This window comes from Aquarana catesbeiana, linkage group LG03 (assembly GCF_042186555.1).
Source record: "Aquarana catesbeiana isolate 2022-GZ linkage group LG03, ASM4218655v1, whole genome shotgun sequence".
NCBI classification, from domain to species: domain Eukaryota; kingdom Metazoa; phylum Chordata; class Amphibia; order Anura; family Ranidae; genus Aquarana; species Aquarana catesbeiana.
In genome coordinates this window covers 574,482,874-574,507,126 of record NC_133326.1, presented here as the reverse complement: position 1 = coordinate 574,507,126, position 24,253 = coordinate 574,482,874, and the positions used below count along the sequence as shown (strand labels likewise).

General features: G+C 42.5%; 1 protein-coding gene across 5 annotated transcripts in view; it reads right to left on the bottom strand.

The window, feature by feature from the left end:
* PHF21B (PHD finger protein 21B) overlaps nt 1–24,253 on the bottom strand; it is a 213,015-nt gene that overhangs the window by 19,786 nt on the left and 168,976 nt on the right. For 4 of the 5 annotated variants that reach the window (XM_073621924.1, XM_073621923.1, XM_073621925.1 and 1 more), the window contains exons 4-9: nt 20,972–21,316; nt 19,052–19,174; nt 14,137–14,188; nt 9,774–9,850; nt 7,570–7,621; nt 4,458–4,480 (exon numbers count right to left, since the gene is read on the bottom strand). In XM_073621924.1, coding sequence (XP_073478025.1) covers nt 4,458–4,480; nt 7,570–7,621; nt 9,774–9,850; nt 14,137–14,188; nt 19,052–19,174; nt 20,972–21,316 — 672 coding nt within the window. The remainder of the gene's footprint in view (nt 1–4,457; nt 4,481–7,569; nt 7,622–9,773; nt 9,851–14,136; nt 14,189–19,051; nt 19,175–20,971; nt 21,317–24,253) is intronic. The other variant, XM_073621926.1, reaches the window with a different exon arrangement.

Sequence of the window (24,253 nt, the reverse complement as noted above, 5' to 3'; positions counted from 1 at the left end):
TAAGAGGGAATTTTCATGAAAAAATACTTTACAGAGACCCCCTGCACATTACACAGTCTCCCTGCACATTACGCAAAACCCCTTTACATTACACAGCCCCTTTACATTACGTACCCCCCTTTACATTACACAGCCCCCCTTTACATTGCACAGCCCCCTACCCCTGCACAGTACACAGCCCCCTTTACATTACGTACCCCCCTTTACATTGCACAGCCCCCTACCCCTGCACAGTACACAGCCCCCTTTATATTACGTACCCCCTTTACATTACACCCCTCCCTTTACATTACGTACCCCCCCTTTACATTGCACAGCCCCCCTTTACATTGCACAGCCCCCTACCCCTGCACAGTACACAGCCCCCTTTATATTACGTACCCCCCCTTTACATTACACAGCCCCCCTTTACATTGCACAGCCCCCTACCCCTGCACAGTACACAGCCCCTTTCATTGCACAGTCTACCCGCACTCCCAGGATACCCCCAGTCTCCTGGGACAGCACTGCCAGCGTACTCTAAAGTAAAAAAGAAGTGCTGATTGGCCCTGTGCTGATCACATGCATCCTCCCAAGAAAAAAAAAAAACCTCTGTAGCAATACACCAAACTGAGCATGTGCCACTTGACTCCATAGACCCTGTGTTATCAGAAAATTATTAGAAGTCAGTGGAAGGAAGGGACGATCAGAGAAGCCAGGATCTAACAGCTTTTTTGCACAATGCGGAGGATTAACCCCCTAGGTTCCACATTAAGTATAACAAGCATGCTTTACTGCATATACAGACTGATTTTACTGCTGTGGGTTTAGTAACACTTATGGTTTGAACTGTGTATGCCCGGCCTAAGTCGGTGATGGGTGTAAAAGCCCATTAAAGTTGTATTAAACCCAAAACCAAAAATGTAATATATTGCAGCTTACTAATCCTTAGATGCAAGGATGCTGCGTTTTATTTCACCTGGTGATCCTGACAGTAACACACGTCCTGTCTTAAAGCGGAGCGGGCCCAAAAGTGGAAGCTCTGCTTATCGGCTTCCTCCCCCCTTACATTGGGCACCTTTCGGGGGGGGAGGGGGTATGGGCACATGTTTTTGACAGGTACCCCCGTCCCACTTGGGAGATCATTCTGCGGCGAGGTCCCCCCGAAGTTCGACTCCCTTCTCCTTTCCCCGCCACCGGGCCATTTGCGCATGCACAGTAGAGAACCGGCTGTGAAGCCACAAGGCTTCACAGCTGGGCACCCTTACAGGCAATGGCGGCGGTCGATGGAAACATCTGCTGGGGTGCTGACATCACTAAATTCCAGGACAGGCAAGTGTCCTAATATTAAAAGTCAGCAGCTACAGTAATTTAAATTTTGATGGATCTCCTCTTTAAAGTGGAATTAAGTCCTGCTAGATCACTTTGGGCTGGCCCCTTTTGCAGGTATAGCTATGATAGCTATGTAAAACATTAAAAATAAGTGTCTATACTGTGTAAAATCCAGTAATACATTGTCTCACTCTGCTATGCACGTGCTCATTTGCTTTCCATTTTAGGCATTTTTAGGCACTGCTGAGTTTGTAGAGGCTGATCAGCTGACAGCCTTAAAGTGGAATTAAACCCTCCTATACTTTACAGCCAAGAAAGCTGCTTCTGTTTGATCTGCAACTGCCATGGTGTTGCACATATGATCAATTATGATGGTTTGACAGTTTGGTTGAGGACACAAAAAAGAGACAGTTAGCAATCCTGGCATTCCAGGAATGTAACGTTTTTTTGAAACCGTTAAATCAATGGGTTTAGTGCCACTTTACTGCTGGGGCTCTGGGCTTCAGCAAAATTGCCGCCTCCAGCAAGAAGAAACAGGAAAAATACTGGAGGCAATTTACAGTACACACTAATTTGGTAGCATGATTATTGATGTGGAACATATGTTCCTTGCTAAAGAACAATTTTTTTTTGTATCACGTTAAAGTTCCGCTTTGAAGTGTCTGCATTCTGGATGAAGCAGTAAACATATACACGGGGGTTTCTGGTCCCTGAGACACATTGGATACATTTTGTTTTCTTGTGGAATCAATAAAAGACTAAGGCTCTGTTTTCACTACTGCGAGTTTTTGCGCGACTTGACACATGTCAAGTCGCATGACAAGTCAAAACCCATGTATTTCAATGGCCCCCGTTCTAATTGGTGCGACTCAAGTTGCAGCGACTGCAAAAAAGGTTCTTGCACTACTGTGTTCCTACTTCGGTGCGGCTTGTTCTCACATGGCTTTAACCGGTCGCATGACATTTCAACACAAATCGCATAGCAAAGTTGCAGTGTAAATCGCGCGACTTTGGGGACGCAATAGTGGAAACATAGCCTTAAGCCCCATACACACTATCGGATTTTCTGCTGATTTTTTCCTTCAGATTTACCAAAACCATATAATATGAGGTCAAACCTTAAGAGATTCAATTTGTATGCAATCAGGCAGGCCCTTGCACTACATGGTTTTGGTAAATCTGAAGACAAAAATTAGCAGAAAATCTGATAGTGTGTATGGGGCTTTAGGCTCCTTTCACACGGGCTTGTCCATTTGACTGACTCCACTTGCTCAGCGGGAGATCGATCCGCTGATCCCCGCTGTGCAGAGACGGACCTGTCAAGAGTCCTCACCTCTATAGGGAGATCGGATATAAACGGACTGCCTGTCTGTTTTCATCCTATCCCATCCACCAGACAAATGGAAAATAGTGTCACCATCCGTCTGGCTTTGGCAGACAGGATCGAATAGCAGTGGGTGATCGCTGACATCTGCCAGTGGGTGATCGCTGACATCTGCTGCCCCATGGGGTGAATGGAGGGTCCAATCAGGTCCGCCTGCAAAAACTGACAGGTGGACCTGATCGAAAAGCCTGTGTGAAAGGGCCCAAAGGCAGGCCATGCATTATGCAATTCTCTCTGTTGAAGGAAAGAAAATTGCTCAAATCCTTTCTGCTGTACTGTTGTATTCTGACAACAGAAAGTTTCCCAGCTGTCAGAATACAATTATCACTGCTGCCGGCTACAGCCAGTGGTAGTGATCGAATAAAAAAAAAAAAAAAACACAACAGGCTGGTTGTACTGAAGTTGATCAAAAGATAGATCGATTGATTTCAGTACAACCAGATTGTCTATTGATAGATCAAAAGTCATCTGGTTCCTGCTGAACTGGCCAAATTTCGGTCCGTCTATGGCTGGTTTAAGACATTGGTGTGGCACTCCTGATTTCTCTATCACATGTGTTTTAAATGACAGGGACTGATTCTCCCCAAATGTTCATAGACTGGAAAAAAAAACCTGATTTACCCTCCCCTTTACTCTATTCAAAGAAAGGAAAGAAGTTTTGAACTACTTTTTACATAAACTTTAGGAAGACTAAGGCCCCATTCACACTAGCGCGTTTTTTGATGCATTTTGCATTTTGCAGAAATGCACGGGAATTTTTTAACATGGGTTCCTATGGAACATGTTCACATCAATGCTTTTTTGTATCTCCGCGTTTTTGGAAAGGGTCGGGGACTTTTTCTCATGCAAAATGCAGCGTTTTGCATGTAATGGTTTTCAATGGACAAGCATCAAAAACGCAAGTGCACCTTTTTTGCAGCGTTTTTGATGCGTTTTTGGTGCGTTTTTGGTGCGTTTTTGCCTTTTTTTTTTTTTTTTTTGTAATTTTTTTGTAAGACTGTAAAAAAAAATGAAAAAAAAAAAAAAAAACGCAAAACGCAAATCGCGGCAAAAACGCGGCAAAAACGCGGCAAAAACGCGGCTCAAAAACGCGGCAAGCATGAAAAAAAACCCTCCAAAAACGCTCAAAAGCAACATGCATAGGTGTGAATCGAGCCTAAAAAAAATGATTGGCCAGTGATGTGAACAATCATTCAGGTGCTTTGTCTGGGGACCTTAAACTGCAGAAATGTAAAAGTACAGAAGGTACATATCATGACTACTGAGCAATTCAGCACATAACGTAAAATGAAAAATGTAGGTACGGAAATAATAGTGGATCCCTAAAATAATGAGTGACAAAACAAAGTAAAGCCCTCACTCTATAATCAGCACCAGAACAATCATGGGTTTTGCAGTAACCGCACACGATGGCTGTCAGTCAACATAAATATACATATATCGCGGCACAGTTTTTTGTAGATCTAAAACCTTCATTGGCACTTGTTTAGGTGACTTCTGTGCTAATTGATACTGGTTGTTGATCTACAGAATATATGGTGATGACATGTAAATTCTTGCTTATACAATAACGCACATGTCCAAATCTTGCCAAAGTCTAAGAACTGCTGCAGCTAACTATCTGCCAACAGCCTTCCTACATAAGTCTTTTTCCTTTTGTGACATTGGTTACCTTAAAGGTTACATAAATGAAATGCTGAATATAATAAGATACACCTTTAATCACAAAGTAATCTTTATTGGGTAAACCTTGCAGACATACCTTCCAACAGGAATCCGTAATGGCTAGCGTATAAAGAAGGGTAAAAACATGTTAGTGGACAGAGTGAGAGCAAACGTGTGAAACAGCAAGGGGCGGGCGGGTAATTGGGGGGGGGATTGTACAAACTATATAAGGGTTATGGGTAAGTGGTCAGTGTTATAGGGTGAGTGCATACATTGATCATGCAGAATCTGTATACTGTTATGATAAACCAATGGGTACCTTCTCAGTTCTCTACTTTAATGAAGCAGTGAACTGTAAGTTCTTTGGAGAAAATTAAGCTACTGTCTGCATTAAAAAACCTATTGAAATGTTTAATTAAATCCTTCTATTTTTATTGGTTTGAAGAAAGTTGTGAAATGTTCCAATATACCTTTTTGTGCCAAAAAATATGATTTTCAGAGCCATTATACCTCTGACAATCCTCTGTTCTACATCTCTTACACAACTCATCCCTTCTGGCGAAGCTGGTTCTAATCAGCCTCAGAATCTACTGCCTGCCATCATTTTACTTTTTTACTGCACTGCCTGAAGGATAGGGATGGGTTGACCTAAAATGCATAATGTATTCAAAATAGTCAATTTTAGTAATTTAAGGTTATCAGAAAATATGAGAACCTGTATCAAACTAATGAAAAATATATTTCAGAAGGGAAAGGATCTATCGAATGACCAAATGACCATAGAGAAGTCTAGGATTACAAAATGTAGGAATGTATGTAATGCCACTACAGAGTCAGTACATGGGGCAGCCATTGTGTTCTCATTGTTTATCACAACAAAGGCTAAAAAACGCTAGTCACCAGTTATATATCACACAGCAGGTCTAGGGGCTCAACCAATAAGGTGAATTTACTAAAGGAAAATAGACTGCAGTCTGTACAGTGCAGTCACTCATTTTCCCTAGAGCTTAGATGTGGTAAAGATCTGATGATTTCCATCATCCAATCATGTGCAAGCAAAAATGTTTTTTTTTCCTTGTTTGGGAATTCTTTACGAAGTGAAGCTTTAACACAATACATTTACTAAGGAAAATAGGTGCAACTGCACTTGCAGAGTGCACAGTCTATTTGCCTTTAGTAAATCAACCCTAATGCTTCTATTTAGCCCACTCCCTTAAAAGCAAGAAAACTGCATTTGTTTACAAGAGGAATTTCAATCCATAGAGATGCCCAGTTCCTAAGGTTCTATGTATTTTCATACAAAAAAAATCAAGTAAAATTTTTGCTGTCATATCTGATACAATGTACAATATTTTTTTAATAATGAAATTGATATGATAATGAGTTCACTAAGGGTACCCAATGCAGCAATACAGAGCAAAACTTAAAGTATCATTAGATTTCCTGACTGTATTGAGAGGTTGTCAGCCTCTTTCTGCGGGTTCTTATTAGTTAGTAAGGTGGTCTATCAAAGAGAAAAGCAGGAGGAGGTCGCAATCTGTCAATACTATCAGGAAGTGTTGAAATTTCCATGATACAGAGTCTGTGTATTCTGGGGATGAGAGACACTGGTGAGGGCATCTAAATGTACGTGTAAGCTCCTCCAGGTGTCTGCATTCTAGTCTTTACTCTGCTTACTTCCATAACTGCAGAAACAGTTTTAATGTTCCTATAGTGGCTCTGTTATGTTAACCATTCTATAACAATTATGCCATGTTTTGGACATGCATCCATCATCTTCTAAAATCTAAATATTAACACAGATGACTGAAAAATAATATTTTAAATTACAGCTACTATTATGAGTATGGAAGGAGAGAGGGGAGAGACAGAGGGGCACATACACTGAATATGCACAGCAAGGCTGAAAATGTAGCAAAATGGGTAATTTTACATGCAGACTTTGCATCACCTTTCATTGATTAAGAGTTACTCTATTTGTTTTTTAACCTTGTATTGGTAGTTAATTTGAACCAAATAATCATTAACTCTACTAAAGAAGGTTAGCTGGTGCTACAAGGGACTTTCTCAAGAAGTAAGGCCTTGACCTTCAGTGACATTCATCTAGCAATATGGATCATCTTAAGATACACAATTATAGGATTAGCAACTTGATAAGGTAATCAATTTGCTGGCAAAACAGCTACAGGACCATTAATCATGCAGCTTTGGTGAAGCGTTTAATAACTGTATTAATTAATAAAATCCTGGAATCAGAATGTGTCATGACAACAGTGTGAAGGTTAGAGCGAACAAGTCCCTGGGAAGTTCATCTTATGAGATAAAAGTCATTTGTATCACTGTTACCAGTTTGGAATAGCCTGTACATCTTACAGCTGGACCCCCCACTTACAATTTTTCCCAAATACAAATAAATACTTTATTTCTTTCCTAGAAATATCCAAAGTAGTAAAAGTGGGACTCCAGCCAAAGCTTTTATTCAGCTTTTAGTTTTGGATAGATTGGGGAAAGGTCATAAATGTGTTTTTTTGATTACTGTCTGTGATCCTGATTCGGAAATGTCCCCTACTTTCTGCCGTAGTAACAGCATTATCTTCCCAACAGGAAGTGAGAAGAGAAATAGTAACAATAAAAGCACATTCAGAGTAGAGACAGCTTTTATATGAAAACTGTGTGCCTATGAACAGATTCTTCAGAAACCCCACCTGCTATTACAGGAAAGTCGAGGGTGAGGTGGGGGATGGTGAACACGTTACACCCAAAATACGGGAGTAACGTAACATGTTCAGAAGATGAACTTATCCTTTGAGCAGACTACAAAGTGCACATTGTGCTCCAATGAGATCTACGAGTCCCTCTGCCATGATGGTAGATAGGATTGTCTCTCCATTCTAAGATTCAGTGCCAAATTCAAACAAAAACATGTGGCAGCAGAGAGGGGAACCCCACAATTCAGGTAAGTGGGAGGGAAGGAGGATTTTGAGGGTGTAAGTTTGGAGAATCTGACTATTTTTCATGTTACACCCTAAATATGGGTATAACATCAAACAAGATCAGAAAGCTGGAGTATGCTTTCAGTCCTAAAATCATAATTAAGCTGCTTTGCTGAGTTCGGTAAAATAAGTGGTAGGGCCAGTAGGGAGCAGGTGTTCCTTATCACACAAAGTCATGCGAATAGAGATTTAGAGTCCCAAAGGTGGGGAACTTACCTTTCCCTGTTAAGAACGGGTTACTCAAATAGTTTGAGGCAAGGCGTTTCCGCTGAAGACACAATAAGAACGCCATGAGACACAGAACTCAGAAACAGTCCCTAAGACACCTGGCATTCTACCCAAACAATAGCTCTGATAAACACGTTATTTCAACATTCTCCCTTTTGAAATAACCACATTTCAGGAGAAAAAAAAAAAATCAATGCATATGAGCAAAGAAAGGGCATACAAATAAAACAGCAATGAAATTCAGATTTTAGCCATTACATCTCCTGAAACCCACCAAATGATCGGTATAACCTCAACAATCCATCCACGGGACCATTGCTTGCTGTCAGCATTTTGTTCTGCTTAGTCGACAATGATTTCATGTTTACATCGCGTACAAGTGCAAAAATCCTCCATCCCTCACGCTGGGAATGTGCAATCTGATTATTCAGCGATTTCAGGATGGAGGGCTAGAAGTGCTTTACGAGGTAATCTTCCTGGTACTGAATAAACTCCAGTGAATATTTCACACTATATCCCGGCTGTCACAAAACACAAAGCAATTACACCGACTTCCATTCATTTGGCAATTTATTTCCGGCCGTCAAGAGTCACCGAGCGTGGGGCTGTGAATATGCATGAGTGAAATATACGATTCATTTTATTCTGCTCCTCCCTCCCTTTCCTGTCATACATGACAAAATCCTTCGAACTGCTGGCTGATTGCATTATGAATTTCACAAAGTCACATTGATCAGGCACACAAATACAAACATGTTTTTCTTTATATGGAAAACTCTTGTTTTTGACAAATCTGACACAGCGCAGGCAGCGCAGTGAAACAATTAAAGTGTTTGTTACCCCAGAATTTCATATTCCTGATATGTGCCTGCTATATTATGTACAGCACTTTTTTAGAAAGTATCCTGTTCTCTTTGTATTGCTTCCTTTGTCTGAAATCTCTGGTGTTCCTGCCAGTCCCTCTACTTTCCTATTTAAAACTGACCACACTAAACAGGGGAACACACTGTGGTCAGTTCTCTAGTCTGCTCTCCAACGATCAGACTGGTCCTGACATGCACCCCTGGGAAGATCAGTGAACTGCTGTATCTCCTTATCCAGCTCTTATGCGGCTGAGAACAGAGGGAATATGATCTTTTTTTTTTTTTTTTTTTTTTAATAAAAGTGAAGGTATTTATAGTGTTTTTTTATATATCTATACACACATCTTTTGACTTTCATTTTAATGTAAAATGTTAAAGATGATACTCTTGCTATAGGTGTAGGCCATTTACATATCTTTCGAAGCCTGACTGGAATACTCCCAGGACTTTGCTAAGTGAGTCCTAGTCATCACTGCTCACCTCCATCACAGGATTGAGCTCTTTCTATGATTCCAACCCCTTTACATACTCTTTCTCTCCCCTGATGCAGTAGTTCTGAGATCAGCATTTGAGAGCTCACTCCTGTGGTGGAGGTGAGCAGTGATGACTAGGCCTCACTTAACAACGTCCTGGGAGTATTCCAGTCAGGCTTCATAAGGTATGTAAATGGTTTACACCTATAGCAAGGCCTTTTAGTCAAAGTTGCAGTTTGTTTTTATCTACAGATACCCCTTATCTGCATAGGCAGTTTGGTGGTAAAGGTGAACTATCCCTTTAAATTGTAACTACAGTCTTTTGTCAAAATTTTCTGGGCTGGACTTGCACATGCGCTGCACCGTGCACTTTTTACTCAATCCTATGGTTGGAAAGGGGAGCTAGGGGCATGCTAAGCTACACTATAAGTGTAAGTGTATATTAAGTTCATTTACACTTATAGACTATGCCGTATAAGACTACAATATAAGACTATATTAGGAATGCACCAAAGGTGTAAGATATAAACCTGAAACTACAAAAAACATTTTGGTTGGTGTTCTGCTTTAAAGGGCTTACTGTCAACTTCACTCATTGTTCTGAGCAAACAAACTACTATACCAGTACCGTCCTTCTCTTGCACTCAATGGGAAACCAAGGAAGGTTGTGTCCAACTGAAAGTGTACTATTTGTATAAAGAATACTTTTAACTTTGAGCACTACGTATAACTTCAAATGACTGTACAAGCACAAGGGAACAAGTTGCTTCTGTGCCTTACTGTCCCAAATCTGACAGAAAGGCAGAGTTACACTTTAATCCACACTAGAAAAGGTGTATAAACTTTTCTGTCATACCTCTGGTTCTAAAAGGCCGCTGTAGGCCGGGTTGGCTGTGCTTCTCCTTTTCCTCTCATGTCGCTTGCTTTGGATCTCTGTAACCGTGGAAACAAACTTACATTAGGGCTATTCATAGGAAGCCAAGAGTAGTAATGGATGTTACAAATGTTGGCGATAAATATGATGCTGATGGGGAAAAAAGTGCAGTAGCAACAAAAGCTTACTGGATGAGACGTAACAAATCCGTAAGCTTTCGGTAAAAGATTATTCTTACAAAAAGGTGAGAGGCTGACAGCTGCGATGGCTGGACACTGCATTTACGTTTAGGGCTGTATGCGTATGAAGACAAATGTCCTAAATGCAGAATTCATGTGTTCTAGGCATCTCCCCCTGGGTGCAAACTGCCTTAAACATTTGTGCTGCTAGGTGCCCAGATCAGCCAGAACACAGAGTTTGACAGGCTGCCAACAGCAGGTCTGGGTGGGACACCTGTACTCTCCGCCCTCAGCTAAATGTCAGAGTTCCCTGCACCAGGGCTAAACACCCAGCATGTATGGGGTCTACAGCATCAATCCACTTGAAAGTGATATTTTGGGAAGAGTCTGGTCAACTGCTGGCTTCTTATATTTCTCTGATAAATATATTATGTACTATACAAATACAGACAAGCAATGCTGGGGCTTTAGTTTGTATTCCCCAGAGTTCTGACCAAAAAAAAGGAATCTGAATGTCTGCAGCTTTAATGTCTAGAAAAGAAGTCACTTGTGTCACTGTATTGCAAAAATAAAAAGATGAACGATCAGCAAAGTCTTAAATTAGCAGATGCATCAAACATGTAACGACTGCCAAAACGCTGTGACATATGCATATACATTATGCTGATTAAATGAAGCGGGGAGAAGGAAGCATAGAATTACTAGACCCTGGATCGGAAGAGCTGGTTACTTTGTACTGAGGACTTGTGCTGTCTGCATAAGTGGCTGTGTATTAGCGGAAGAACACAGAGGCTAAGAGCTATCAGCGGAAATACCCGAGAATCTATCGGAGAATCTGAAAGCAGATGTCAGTTTGCAGCTGTCATTACAAGCATAGCCTTGAGTTAATTCTATCTGAGCAGATTAACACATTCTTGTTGCATTTAACGTTTTCTGAAGAGCAATGTTTGGCTGAAAGTGGGCAGCTTCTTCATTAACTGTTCCCCCGAGAACCATATACAATATGTAGTCACTTTAGTTTTCTGCAGTAGATGTGCGCTATCAGAAAATATTACAGGTAAATGCTGCGCTAATGAACCTGACACTGACAACCAATGAAAGGTATACTATGAGAAAGCCTTACATTTATGGACAACACAGTACCTAAGTATGAGCAGTGCTTACATGTTCCTTATCAGCACATGGGCACTGCGGCACACCTTGATTAGCACCCAGTGCTGCCCCTCCCACTCCAAGTTTGAATGCGACTTTGCAGAGAATGTCAATAAGAGAATTTCAGAAGACTGAGATATTAACTGAATACAAGGGCTCATTCACACAGTCAAAAATGTTGTGTACAGATTCCTACACTGCATAGTTTTGTATGCATCCATACAAAGCACTGTAAGGAGGAGCCTTCACAATCATTTTATAAGTTAGTGATCCAAGATGCTATAGCAGACTTCTTAAGTAATTCGAGCACTCCAGGAAGATACGGTACATAATGGTTACGTTTATCACGAAGCCTAGCTGTCAGTTCCTCCATGTGTTGTAGATAGGTACTGTAAGTTTGGTAAGTCATTCTTTAATAGTGGGGGGCGTTGTTAGTCTTCAAATGCCTAGGTATTACTCTCCTTGCAGCGATTTACGAAGAAGCGGAGGAGGCCCCTCTTTTCTTTGGGCATTGATACCGGGAGTAAGGAGCAGGGGGCAATTTCAGGTGTTCTCACAATGTAGAGACTTGTCACCTGTTCATAAATCTTGAAACTCTGAGTCCAGAAGGGCAGTTTTTCATTTTTTTCTTGTACTCTAGTTGCAATACTAAGTTTGTGGGTCAGGATGTATATTTTTTTGAAGAGGCTCGTCAGTGAAATGCTGATTCAGGTCCTTCTCCCGTAACTTCCTGTTTAAGCTGAAAACTCTCTGGTGCACTGAAATCCCAACCATTGATGTCAGTCCTGCCCAGTTCCTCTCTGCTGGACTACAAAACACCTTCTCCTTATGATGTGTAGATAAAGAAAGGGTGAAGTGTTCTGTAGTTCAGCAAGGGAGAACTAGGCAGGGCTTACAACGTTGCTTAGGATTTCAGTGCAGCAGAGTTTTCAGCCTAAAGGGCAGTCAAAAATGCAAAATTAACACAAGGAACATACATTATAGGTATAATGTGTCCCTTGTACTGATTTTAATTCTTTCAGTAGTAATCCTCCCCACCCCCCGCAATCTTTAGGTACGGCAAGAGTTACTAAAGTTAAGGGGTGGTCAGGAGCTCTCATCAAGAGACCCCAACTATGCCTGCTCTTTCCTGCCAGATCTTCCATTCATAGAAGCTGTACTACAGCATTTATGAATGACATAGGATCTCTGAATGGGGGGTGGGCAGATGATTGATAGCTCCATCCCCTCCATGCAGAGATCCTGTGTCATTCACTGAATTTATAGTATGGTTCCTATGAATGGCGGCTCTGACAGGAAAGGGCAGACATAATCAAGCTCTCTTGATGAGAGCTGCTAACAGCCGTTTATTTGTATTGACCCCCGGATTTCACCATAAGATTACGGTGGCAGGGGTGGGTGGTGCAGGACCAAAGAGGATTACTAGTGAAAGAAAAAGAACTATACAACATACATGTTTTGCTTACTGGATTTTTGTTTATTGATCAGTTTTAGAACTTTGTCCAACACCTCCATCAACCCATCAAATAAATACAGATGATCAAATGTCTGAATTTCGGGTCGATTTTTTTTTTTTTTAACAATTGTAAAAAGGGACACACAGAAACCAGTGGCTGTAACAATATCTGCTAAACAAGCAGTTTGCTAATTTAGCTATGCCAGCGACTTGATAGTTGTAAGAAACTTTTACAAAGATTGGATGCAATAGCTAAGTTCTTCCACGATCAAGGCAAATTATAGTAGTTACTGACCACCTATTTTTATATTGCTGTGCTGCAATAGAAAGATGACAGCCAATATACAGTGCCTTGAAAAAGTATTCATACCCCTTGAAATTTTCAACATTTTGTCATGTTGAAAACCAAAAACGTAAATGTAGTTTATTGGGATTGTATGTGATAGACCAACACAAAGTGGCACATAGTTGTGAAGGAAAATGATAAATGGTTTTCAATTTGTTTACAAATAAATATGTGAAAAGTGTGGCGTGCATTTGTATTCAGCCCCCCTGAGTCAATACTTTGTAGAATCACCTTTCACTGCAATTACAGCTGCAAGTGTTTTTGGGGATGTCTCTACCAGCTTTGCGCATCTAGAGTGACATTTTTGCCTATTCTTCTTTGCAATATAATTTTAAAGTCTTGCCACAGATTCCATTCTAACATATGGTGAGTGAAGTTAATTCACTCACTTAGTATTTCATTCACGGCTGCGAGTGACGTTATACAGCGTCGGCTGGACCGAGCGCGTGTCTTGCAGCAGACACAGTGGGACATGAGGAGGAAGTTGAGTCCACTCTTTACCTTCCCCATTCACATCATTCGTTTTTGGGAGCCAACCCATCCTATCAGGCCAGGAGAGGAGACATCCACCTTGCTGTACATGCGATTTTCAGATCCATGTTTGTGAGTGTAACACTTTTTAATTTGAATTTGTATTCTAGTATTAAACAGCATCACACTAGGGCAGCTTTGCGCTCTCTTTTCTTTGTATGTTTAAGAAGGCTGCAATGACACTGAGCAAGATGGCTGCAATGACACTGGGCAAGGCTGCAGAGGGACACTGATCATTCTGCAATGATGGACAAGGCTACAGATGGACACTGATAAGACTGCATTGATGGGCATTTAAATGTAAGTTTTTTTCCTTAAACTTCCCTCCTAAAAGTTTTTTTCCTTAAAATTCCCTCCTAAACTTGGGGTGCGTGTTATACGCCGCTGCGTGTTATACGGCGATAAATATGGTAAGTTAGTTTTGGATGCCTGATAGTGACAGAATTGCTCACTCAATTCCTATATCTCTTAGAGAATAGAGTGGACAGATCTCAGCTCCCACATCAGTATATCTGTGTCTGTTACACATAAACCTCTTGGATTTTTTATTTTATCTGTATTATGGAAAATGCAGCAGCAGGATACAGACTCCTTTTGGATCCACAGAAAATAATTTGAGATAACTTTAAACATTTTAAGGTTCATAGTTTATAAATTTACATTAGATTCAGTTTAACTTACCTTCCAAGTGTTCTGTTGTAACTAGGCCTAATGCTACCATGAAGGCAATTTTCTAGGTAAAAGAAAATAAAACTAAAGATGAGAATGCACCTTGATTACTATAACATTATAGATTTTTGTAAAGAAGATAAGGCATGGGGTTACATTAAGATACACAGCCAAATGAAACTAACAATACATAATATGCTTTTTTGAAACGTGGACAAATTTATTGCAAAAACCTAAACTTTATTAGACTGTTAAGAGCTATTGTCACTTTGCCTAGTTAGGAAAAACTGACAGTGCCTCCTGATGGTCTACCTCCCAGCAAAGTATACTAATCGATCTATACCACCTTAGTTAAGCTTTTGATGTCAGATGACATCAGAGTTTACCCAGGTGGTAGCCAATCAGCTTCTAACTTCAGCTTGTTCAATAAAGCTTGGACAATAAAACCTGGAAGCTGATTAGTTTCTATGCAGAGCTGCACCAGAGTATTCTCCAGTTTTAATAAATCAACCCCTACAGTGGATATAAAACGTCTACACACCCCTGTTAAAACATCAGGTTTCTGTGATGTAAAATAATGAGACAAAGATAAATCCTTTCAGAACTTTTTCCACATTTAATGTGACCTATAAACTGTACAACCCAGTTGAACAACAAACTGAATTTTTTTAGGTGGAGGGAAGTAAAAATAAAAAAATAAAATAATATAATATGGTTGCATAAGTGTGCACACCCTTAAACTAATACTTTGTTGAAGCAACTTTTGAATTTATTACAGGACTCAGTCCTTTTGGGCATGAGTCTATCAGCATGGCAAATCTTGACTTGGCAATATTTGTCCACTCTTCTTTGCAAAAACACTCCAAATCTGTCAGATTGCGAGGGCATCTCCTGTTCCAGCTGAAGAAAAACAGTCCCAAAGCATGATGCTGCCACCACCATGCTTCACTGTGGGTATGGTGTTCTTTTGGTGATGTGCAGTGTTTTTGCGCCAAACATATCTTTTGGAATTATGACAAAAAAGTTCAACCTTGGTTTTGTCAGACCATACCACATTTTCCCGCATGCTTTTGGGAGACTTCAGATGTGTTTTTACAAAATTTAGCCGGGCTTGGATGTTTTTCTTCGTAAGAAATGGCTTCCGTCTTGCCACTCTACCCCATACCCAGGCATGTGAAGAATAAGGGAGATTGTTGTCACATGTACCACACAGCCAGTACTTGCCAGATATTCCTGCAGCTTCTTTAATGTTGCTGTAGGCCTCTTGGCAGCCTCTCTAATCAGTTTTCTTTGCGTCTTTTCATCAATTTTGGAAGGACGTCCAATTCTTGGTAAGGTCACTGTTGTGCCATATTTTCTCCACTCAATAATGACTGTCTTCATTGTGTTTCATGGTATATCTAATGCCTTGGAAATTCTTTTGTACCCTTCTCCTTACTGATACCTTTTAACAATAAGATCCTTCTGATGCTTTGGAAGCTCTCTGAGAACCATGGCTTTTGCTGTAGGATGTGACTAAGAAAATGTCAGGAAAGACCTACTAGAACAGCTGAACTTTTTTGAGGGTGAGGCTGGGTTCACACTGGTCCGACAAACGCTCCGACATTGGGAGCTCATGTCGCATGACGTGTGAAATTTAATGTTTCCCTATGGGAGCCGTCCTAACTGGTCCGACACAAGTCGTTCCGACTTTAGAAATGCTCCCTGTACTACTTTGGTCCGACTTTGATCCTACTTCAGCCTATTGACTATCATTGAAGTTGGATCAAAGTCGGATTGCCGTCTCGCATGATCCGACTTCGGCACGCGACTTGTGCTCAGATCATCTTGAGGGGGAACTCCGCGCCAAATTTTAGATAAAAATCCGGCATGGGTTCCCCCTCCAAGAGCATACCAGGCCCTTGGGTCTGGTATGGAACTTGAGGGGAACCCCCTACGCCGAAAAAGCGGCGTGGGGGGTCCCCCCAATCCATACCAGACCCTTATCCGAGCACGCAGCCCGGCCGGACAGGAATGGGGGTGGGGACGAGCGAGCGCCCCCCCCCCTCCTGAACCGTACCAGGCCGCATGCCCTCAACATGGGGGGTGGTGCCTTGGGGGAGGGGGCGCGCTGCGGCTGGGACTATGACGGCATAAGGGGGCGTGGTCATCGGGTGATGACCACGCCCCCTAAAACGTCACAGTCCCAGCATGCCCAGGGACTGTGACGGCATAAGGGGGCGGGGTCACCGCCTATATAAGTCAGAGCAGAGCGCACAGAGAGCATTCTAGCCCCAGAGAGCGTCGTGTCAACCACCCCAAAGCACCTTGTCCCCATGTTGATGAGGACAAGGGCCTCTTCCCGACAACCCTGGCCGTTGGTTGTCGGGGTCTGCGGGCGGAGGGCTTATCGGAATCCAGGAGCCCCCTTTAATAAGGGGGCCCCCAGATCCCGGCCCCCCACCCTATGTGAATGAGTATGGGGTACATGGTACCCCTACCCATTCACCTAGGAAAGTGTCAATAAAAAAAACCACAGTACACAGGTTTCAAAATTGATTTATTGGGCAGCTCCGGTATCTTCTTCCGACTTCTCCCGGTGTTCCGCCTCTTCTCCCGGGCCCCGCCGCTATCTTCTTCCAGCTCTATTGCCAGCGAGGGGCCCGGTCTGCTGCCGCTGTCTTGTCGCCGCTGTCTCGGCGCTTCTTCTCTTCATCTCTTCTTCCGATGTTGACACGACGCTCTCCCCGGCTGGAATGCTCTCTGTGCGCTCTGCTCTGACTTATATAGGCGGTGACCCCGCCCCCTTATGCCGTCACAGTCCCTGGGCATGCTGGGACTGTGACGGCATAAGGGGGCGTGGTCATCGGGTGATGACCACGCCCCCTTATGCCGTCACAGTCCCAGCATGCCCAGGGACTGTGACGGCATAAGGGGGCGGGGTCACCGCCTATATAAGTCAGAGCAGAGCGCACAGAGAGCATTCCAGCCGGGGAGAGCGTCGTGTCAACATCGGAAGAAGAGATGAAGAGAAGAAGCGGCGAGACAGCGGCGACAAGACAGCGGCAGCAGACCGGGTCCCTCGCTGGCAATAGAGCTGGAAGAAGATAGCGGCGGGGCCCGGGAGAAGAGGCGGAACACCGGGAGAAGTCGGAAGAAGATACCGGAGCTGCCCAATAAATCAATTTTGAAACCTGTGTACTGTGGTTTTTTTTATTGACACTTTCCTAGGTGAATGGGTAGGGGTACCATGTACCCCATACTCATTCACATAGGGTGGGGGGCCGGGATCTGGGGGCCCCCTTATTAAAGGGGGCTCCTGGATTCCGATAAGCCCTCCGCCCGCAGACCCCGACAACCAACGGCCAGGGTTGTCGGGAAGAGGCCCTTGTCCTCATCAACATGGGGACAAGGTGCTTTGGGGTGGGGGGCCGCAGCGCGCCCCCTCCCCCAAGGCACCAACCCCCCATGTTGAGGGCATGCGGCCTGGTACGGTTCAGGAGGGGGGGCGCTCGCTCGTCCCCACACCCCATTCCTGTCCGGCCGGGCTGCGTGCTCGGATAAGGGTCTGGTATGGATTGGGGGCGACCCCCCACGCCGTTTTTTTCGGCGTAGGGGGTTCCCCTCAAGGTCCATACCAGACCCAAGGGCCTGGTATGCTCTTGGAGGGGGAACCCATGCCGGTTTTTTATTTAAAATTTGGCGCGGAGTTCCCCCTCAAGAACATCTGAGCACAAGTCGCGTGCCGAAGTCGGATCATGCAAGACGGCAATCCGACTTTGATCCGACTTCAATGATAGTCAATAGGCTGAAGTAGGATCAAAGTCGGACCAAAGTAGTACAGGGAGCATTTCTAAAGTCGGAACGACTTGTGTCGGACCAGTTAGGACGGCTCCCATAGGGAAACATTAAATTTCACACGTCATGCGACATGAGCTCTCAATGTCGGAGCGTTTGTCGGACCAGTGTGAACCCAGCCTGAAAGTCGTACTACTGTCGTGTAGTATAGTGTGAACCCAGCCTTAATCAGAGGCACCTTAAATGATGGCAGGTGTGTACTGATTTTAGTTTTTTTTTTTTTCATTTGAGTTGTACAGTTTATAGGTCACATTAAAAGGTGGAAAAAGTTCTGAAATTATTTATCTTTGCCTCTTTTTTTTACATCACAGAAACCTGACATTTTAACAGGTTGTGTAGACTTTTTATATCCACTGTATGTGACATTATTAGGACCTGGCAACTGGCTGCTCAAGCCTGAGAGGCATCACATGGGGGAGATCACACTTTCCCATACCCATTTAATTCTGTGGCCAAATGAATGGGCAAAGTGACAGTCTCTTTTTAAACAAATTAATAAGATTTATAAATTTTGATCAAATAATTTTTATATATACTTTTAGGTAAAGCTGTGACAAACCTGGACAATTCTGACTTTGCATATAGTAAAAAAGTAGAGATTCAGTAAGAATAATCAGAAAATCAAAAGAAATATGTATCTGGAAAAGACAAGTGTGACCTCACCACTAAACTCACAAGCCCAGTGAATGAAATCCTCCCCAATCCTGTTAAATGACTAATTTGCATGTTTGGGAGTTAAAAGGGAGCAATGCTAAACTTTACTTTTACTGGAAAAGTTGTGATTTAAAAACAATCTTTTTGTTGAAATATCTAGATTTGTGGCAAGCCTGTAACAGCCTTGCTTTAAAGGGACAGTACGTATTGTACTCTTATTTTTTGGTCATTCTTCTCCCCGGGGTCACAGGAGTGCACTTAGTTTTCATTAATCAGTCTGCTCCAATCTCTGAAGGGGTCCAAACCAACATCCGATTGATACTGCACTATAGAGATAGAGTACAGATGTTTATTTTTTGTTTTTTACATTCGCACACTTCTCCTTTAAGGAACTTTCTGCTGTAAAACAACTGTAAGTGATGAAAATCTTTTATACCTCAGGATTTTCCTCCTTTTTCTTTTTGGTAGCTGGGGGTCCCTGAGGCAGTTCTACACAAGGCTTTTTTCTTTCTGTTTTGCATTCTGGTGGGCTCTGAACTTGAGGTTGTATGATGATCACCTATAAGCAAATATGCCATCTGTTTAATAAAAATGAAGTGACTTGCAATAAATCCTTACTGGTCAAGTAAAGCTAAAGCAGTGGGAAACATAAATATTTCATAAGCCTGCAGTGGTATAGTAATTAAAGGCTGGCCTTTCAGATTCCTGCAAAAGACGAACAGTGGTGACTGCTTCACTTGGTTTCCTATCTCATTTCTAAAGACAACCACCAAAAAAAAAAAATCACGTTAACTTGTTTGTCACATTCTGCAGATTGATGCTTACACAATATACCATACATACACTGACCATGCTGTTTAACGACCCTATAGATGGGAGGGTCTATTTAGCCAAAGCACATATGTTTAATGTGCAGACAAGTGGAAAGACTACAACTCTCATGCCACTTTAACTGTGTGCAACTTATGGGAAAACTTAATGGGAGCTGCTAGCTGAAAGACTTTAGGCAGGCCGGAAAAGGGGCTGAAAGAGACAAACAATGAGGGTTGAGCTACTGTATGTGTGGCTAGTTTCTGACTGATATGATACACTTGCCTATTAATGGGTGGTTAATGCTGACAGACACACCCCCTGCTGTGTGACCCACATTATGATTGCCCACATCAGGGCAACAAAGCTGCACAACATTTGGAAGTGGCGGGGTAGCGTTGTAACCCCATCTCAGGAAATGTGGACTCTGCATTTGGTTGCAAAGTTTAAAAGTTGTGGAAGAAACAAAAGATGCATTTAGACTTGACTTTTGCAGATCGAACACAGTATTTTTACAGTTTAACTATAGTTACTTTAATGAGCTGTGGCCCCTGTTATAAAGTAAAAAAAAAGTTATTTTTTATAACTAATCTACTTTTCTAAAAAGATACCTGCGAAAAATCGCATACAAGTGTAAAACATAAAACAATAAAATAATATGTACAGAAATATATTAATACATTTTTCCTAGTGCACATTGTCAACAGAGTAAAAATTTTTTCAAATACCTATTATTCTAGATCAGGTGAATGCATTGGTCTTTTGAACCCGAATGGGCAGGATGGTGGGTGGGATCAGGCTGCCATGTTACATGTGGCCATGACAGCAGGAGTCATTGTCGATCATTCTTACCTGCCCTGTCAGGCTCCCCAGTTGACTGCATTACCAGCAGCACCACTGATGAAGTGGGTAAGAGTATTTGATTGCCAGTGACTCGTACACCTGTCATAGCCATTCACAACAGGGCAGACCTGTCCTGCCCACTGCCCAAGACATTCAGATCTGAAAAGAGCAGAGTGAACTGTAGACAGGTTTTTTTGGAGCATGCTCACAGGTGATAGCTGAAAAGAGGTAGATGACCCTGCAGTTAGTAAATAGATTTTTGATTAAATAATACCTAATTAAGGAAAGAAAGGCTATAGAAATGTATTGCATATATTATAATGCTTTTTTTTTTTTTTTTGATTTTTATGAATATAAACAGTTGGCTACTCAGGAAGGTGTGGGAATTCACTGCGACCAATCATGTTTTGATTTTTCATTTTTCAAAAAGTATGTAAACCACTAAATGGCTGGTGTGGGTTTGTAAAACAAATGTTAGTGCTACTACCCATTCAGTCCCACATCAAAGAGCTTACAGATGCCCGATCCACAGTTGCTCAGCTGTATATAGTACTGAGCATCACCGCTGCTGCTCTTAAAATCTTGCTTTGTTATAGAAACCACAGTGTACAAATCACAAATACAGTGAGTTACTGGTGTGGGTTTACTGTAGTGAAAGTTTTTCACTTTTTAAGAACAGTTCTAACAGGTTATCTTCACCTACCTTGCTGTCAGCGCTAATAAGGAGTGGCTGAACTTTGATACCATCATTAACCACAGACACAGTGCTGGTGTTGATTGGGTTTGCATTGCTGGGCGATGTTGATATAATGGCGTAGGCCACTCCTCCACTACTCAGAGGGGAGGTGATGGTGGGTTCTGTTGAGCTCTGCGATTGGCCATTGGAAGTCTGGAGGTGGCTGACGGTATTGTTGGCAGTTGGAAGGGCTGGGCTGGGGTTTTTGATGCTGACCACTGTGGCCTTTTGAAATGTAGTGGGCTGCTTTGAAGGCTGGTCTCTGTACGGGGAGATGGGGAGACTGTCTGGAATCAGGGTCTTTGGCCTAACCTGCAAACAAACAAGAGACACATACAGCATAAGAAAAGAAAAAAAACATAAATTACACAAAAGGGCTTCTTTCTACAAAGCTGATAAGTACAGATAGATAAACGTGAAAAGAAGACTACAGCTCTACTGGCTGTATGGAAAACTAAAATACAAAATATGTATACTTAATGAGAGCACCAAGCCATAGGGACAGGTCCAGGTATTTAGTTTTGTCACCATGAAAGATTCTCTGTAGGCGTTGACAGCCAACACGTTTCAGAAATTATGCACAATTCCCCCTTCATCAGGGCCGATTTTTTTGTGCAAGTGGAATCTGGACAAGTAGTTATTTCTCAGTTGTAATGCTGTGGTGTTTGCTCATTAAGTTGTTTGGTAGCCACACAATCCCCAAAATGCCATGGATGTAAACTCTTAATGACCGAATAAAATTAATATCTGGAAAAATCCCTATGGCTTGGCACTCTCATCCCTTCAGCCAATATAAGATCTTCATTGTCTTTTTCACTGCTAGGTAAATTTACACTTTATATCCGACCACTGTCACCAGGACTAAGGCCTCATGTACACTGCTGCTGGTAATTTAGGAGCAGTTGGGCATTTTTTTCAGCTGCCCCTGAACTCTCCTCTATGTTATCTTATCAGTCGTTGCTAGGCAGTTGAGTTTAGAAGCATTTTTTGGAATGCAAAAAAATGCGTTCACGACAGATGTTCAGAGGCATTTGAAACGCCTGTAACAGCTGGTAAATGCGGTAACTCGCATTTAGCCGCATTTCGTTTACAGGGGTTTTTAATTTTTGACTATTTAAAAAAAAAAAAACGCTTCTAAACGCAAAACGCGCCTAAACGCAGCATGTAAACGCGGTAAAACTGATATTTTTAAACGTTGCTTACTATCTGTCAAGGTAAATTGTTCAGGGAGGTTGTAAAATGTCCCATGTACATTAAGCCTTACAGTGTTGGGAAAACAAAATTTTGTGTTTATTTCATTATTACCTATATTTATATAGCAGACAATGCAGCTCTTCTCACATCAGTCCCTGCCCTGAAGGAACTTAAAATCTAGGGTCTCTAGCTCACATTCATTTACAGTATATACTAAGGTTAAAGCGTTACTAAACCCAGTAATATGAAAATAGTTCATCTCCCAGTGCCCACAGCTTATAAATCTTCTTTTTACATTAAAATATTGCCACTATATACCTTATCTGTATACCATGGGCAGTGATAAACTGCACAGTTTGTCCAGTGCTGTGAGTAGCGCTGGGAGATTTTCCCCCCCAAAAAAATCTGCGATTTTTTTAATAAAAAACTCGATTCACGATTCGAATCCAATTTTTTTTTAATTATATTAAATTAAAGTGCATAAACAAACAAAATTGCAAAGGCAAACCCTTTCTCTAACCGAAAAGTCAGTGTGAGGTTATCAGAGACTGTGCATATACTCCATGACGGTTATCAGAGACTGCGGATATACTGCATGACGGTTATCAGAGACTGCGGATATACTGCATGACTGTTATCAGAGACTGCGGATATACTGCATGACTGTTATCAGAGACTGCGGATATACTGCATGACTGTTATCAGAGACTGCGGATATACTGCATGACGGTTATCAGAGACTGCGGATATACTGCATGACGGTTATCAGAGACTGCGGATATACTGCATGACGGTTATCAGAGACTGCGGATATACTGCATGACTGTTATCAGAGACTGCGGATATACTGCATGACGGTTATCAGAGACTGCGGATATACTGCATGACTGTTATCAGAGACTGCGGATATACTGCATGACGGTTATCAGAGACTGCGGATATACTGCATGACGGTTATCAGAGACTGCGGATATACTGCATGACTGTTATCAGAGACTGCGGATATACTGCATGACGGTTATCAGAGACTGCGGATATACTGCATGACGGTTATCAGAGACTGCGGATATACTGCATGACTGTTATCAGAGACTGCGGATATACTGCATGACGGTTATCAGAGACTGCGGATATACTGCATGACGGTTATCAGAGACTGCGGATATACTGCATGACGGTTATCAGAGACTGTGGATATACTGCATGGCGGTTATCAGAGACTGTGGATATACTGCATGAGATTACCTGTGAATTGGGGCCCCGATGACAGCTTTGCAGAGTGCAATGCACAGAGGACACGTGAGGCTGTATTCGCACGCTAGCTAGCAGAGAGGGGGCGGGGCCGGGAGCTCTACTCGGAACAGTGCCCATCAAAGCTGCCACTGTGCCCATCAAACACAGCCCCTGTGCCCATCAAAGCTGCCACTGTGCCCATCAAACACAGCCCCTGTGCTCATCAAAGCTGCCACTGTGCCCCTCAAAAGCTGCCACGCTGTCTGAAGAACAAGGAAGAGGTGGGCAGAGCTTGTTCACTAGCCGCTGGGGTGGCTGCGGCGCGCTATGAATGTTGGGGTGGCCGCGGCCTCTGACTAACGTCACTGGTTGCTAGCTAGACGCCGGGCGGCCGGCAATTCTAGCAAAGTGAGCAACCAGCGTAGTCAGTCAACTTAAGCAGCAGATTGCAGCTCTGAGGATCGGCCCTGGATGGGGCCCTCCATGCAAATGGGGCCCCCGGGCAACTGCCCAGCGTGCCCAATTGAAAAAACGGCCCTGGCCAGTGCCTCACATTACATATACGGTCATTCTGCTGCAGAAGTTCAGCCTAAGTTCATCCACTTTACTCATCAGAGATGTGTAATTATTGTTAAAGTCTAAGTTTCGTTTTTTTTTTTTTTTAATGAGCACAAGGGAAAGTACATACTGTACATTCAATGAGCAGTGTCTCTTGTGTTGCTGGTTGCACTCTCAGGCTAGGTTTGCACTGTTGCACAGGCACAGCAACCAATTCATTTAAAAGAGCCGCTCTATCTGCAGGAAATGCAGAGAAAAAGGTCT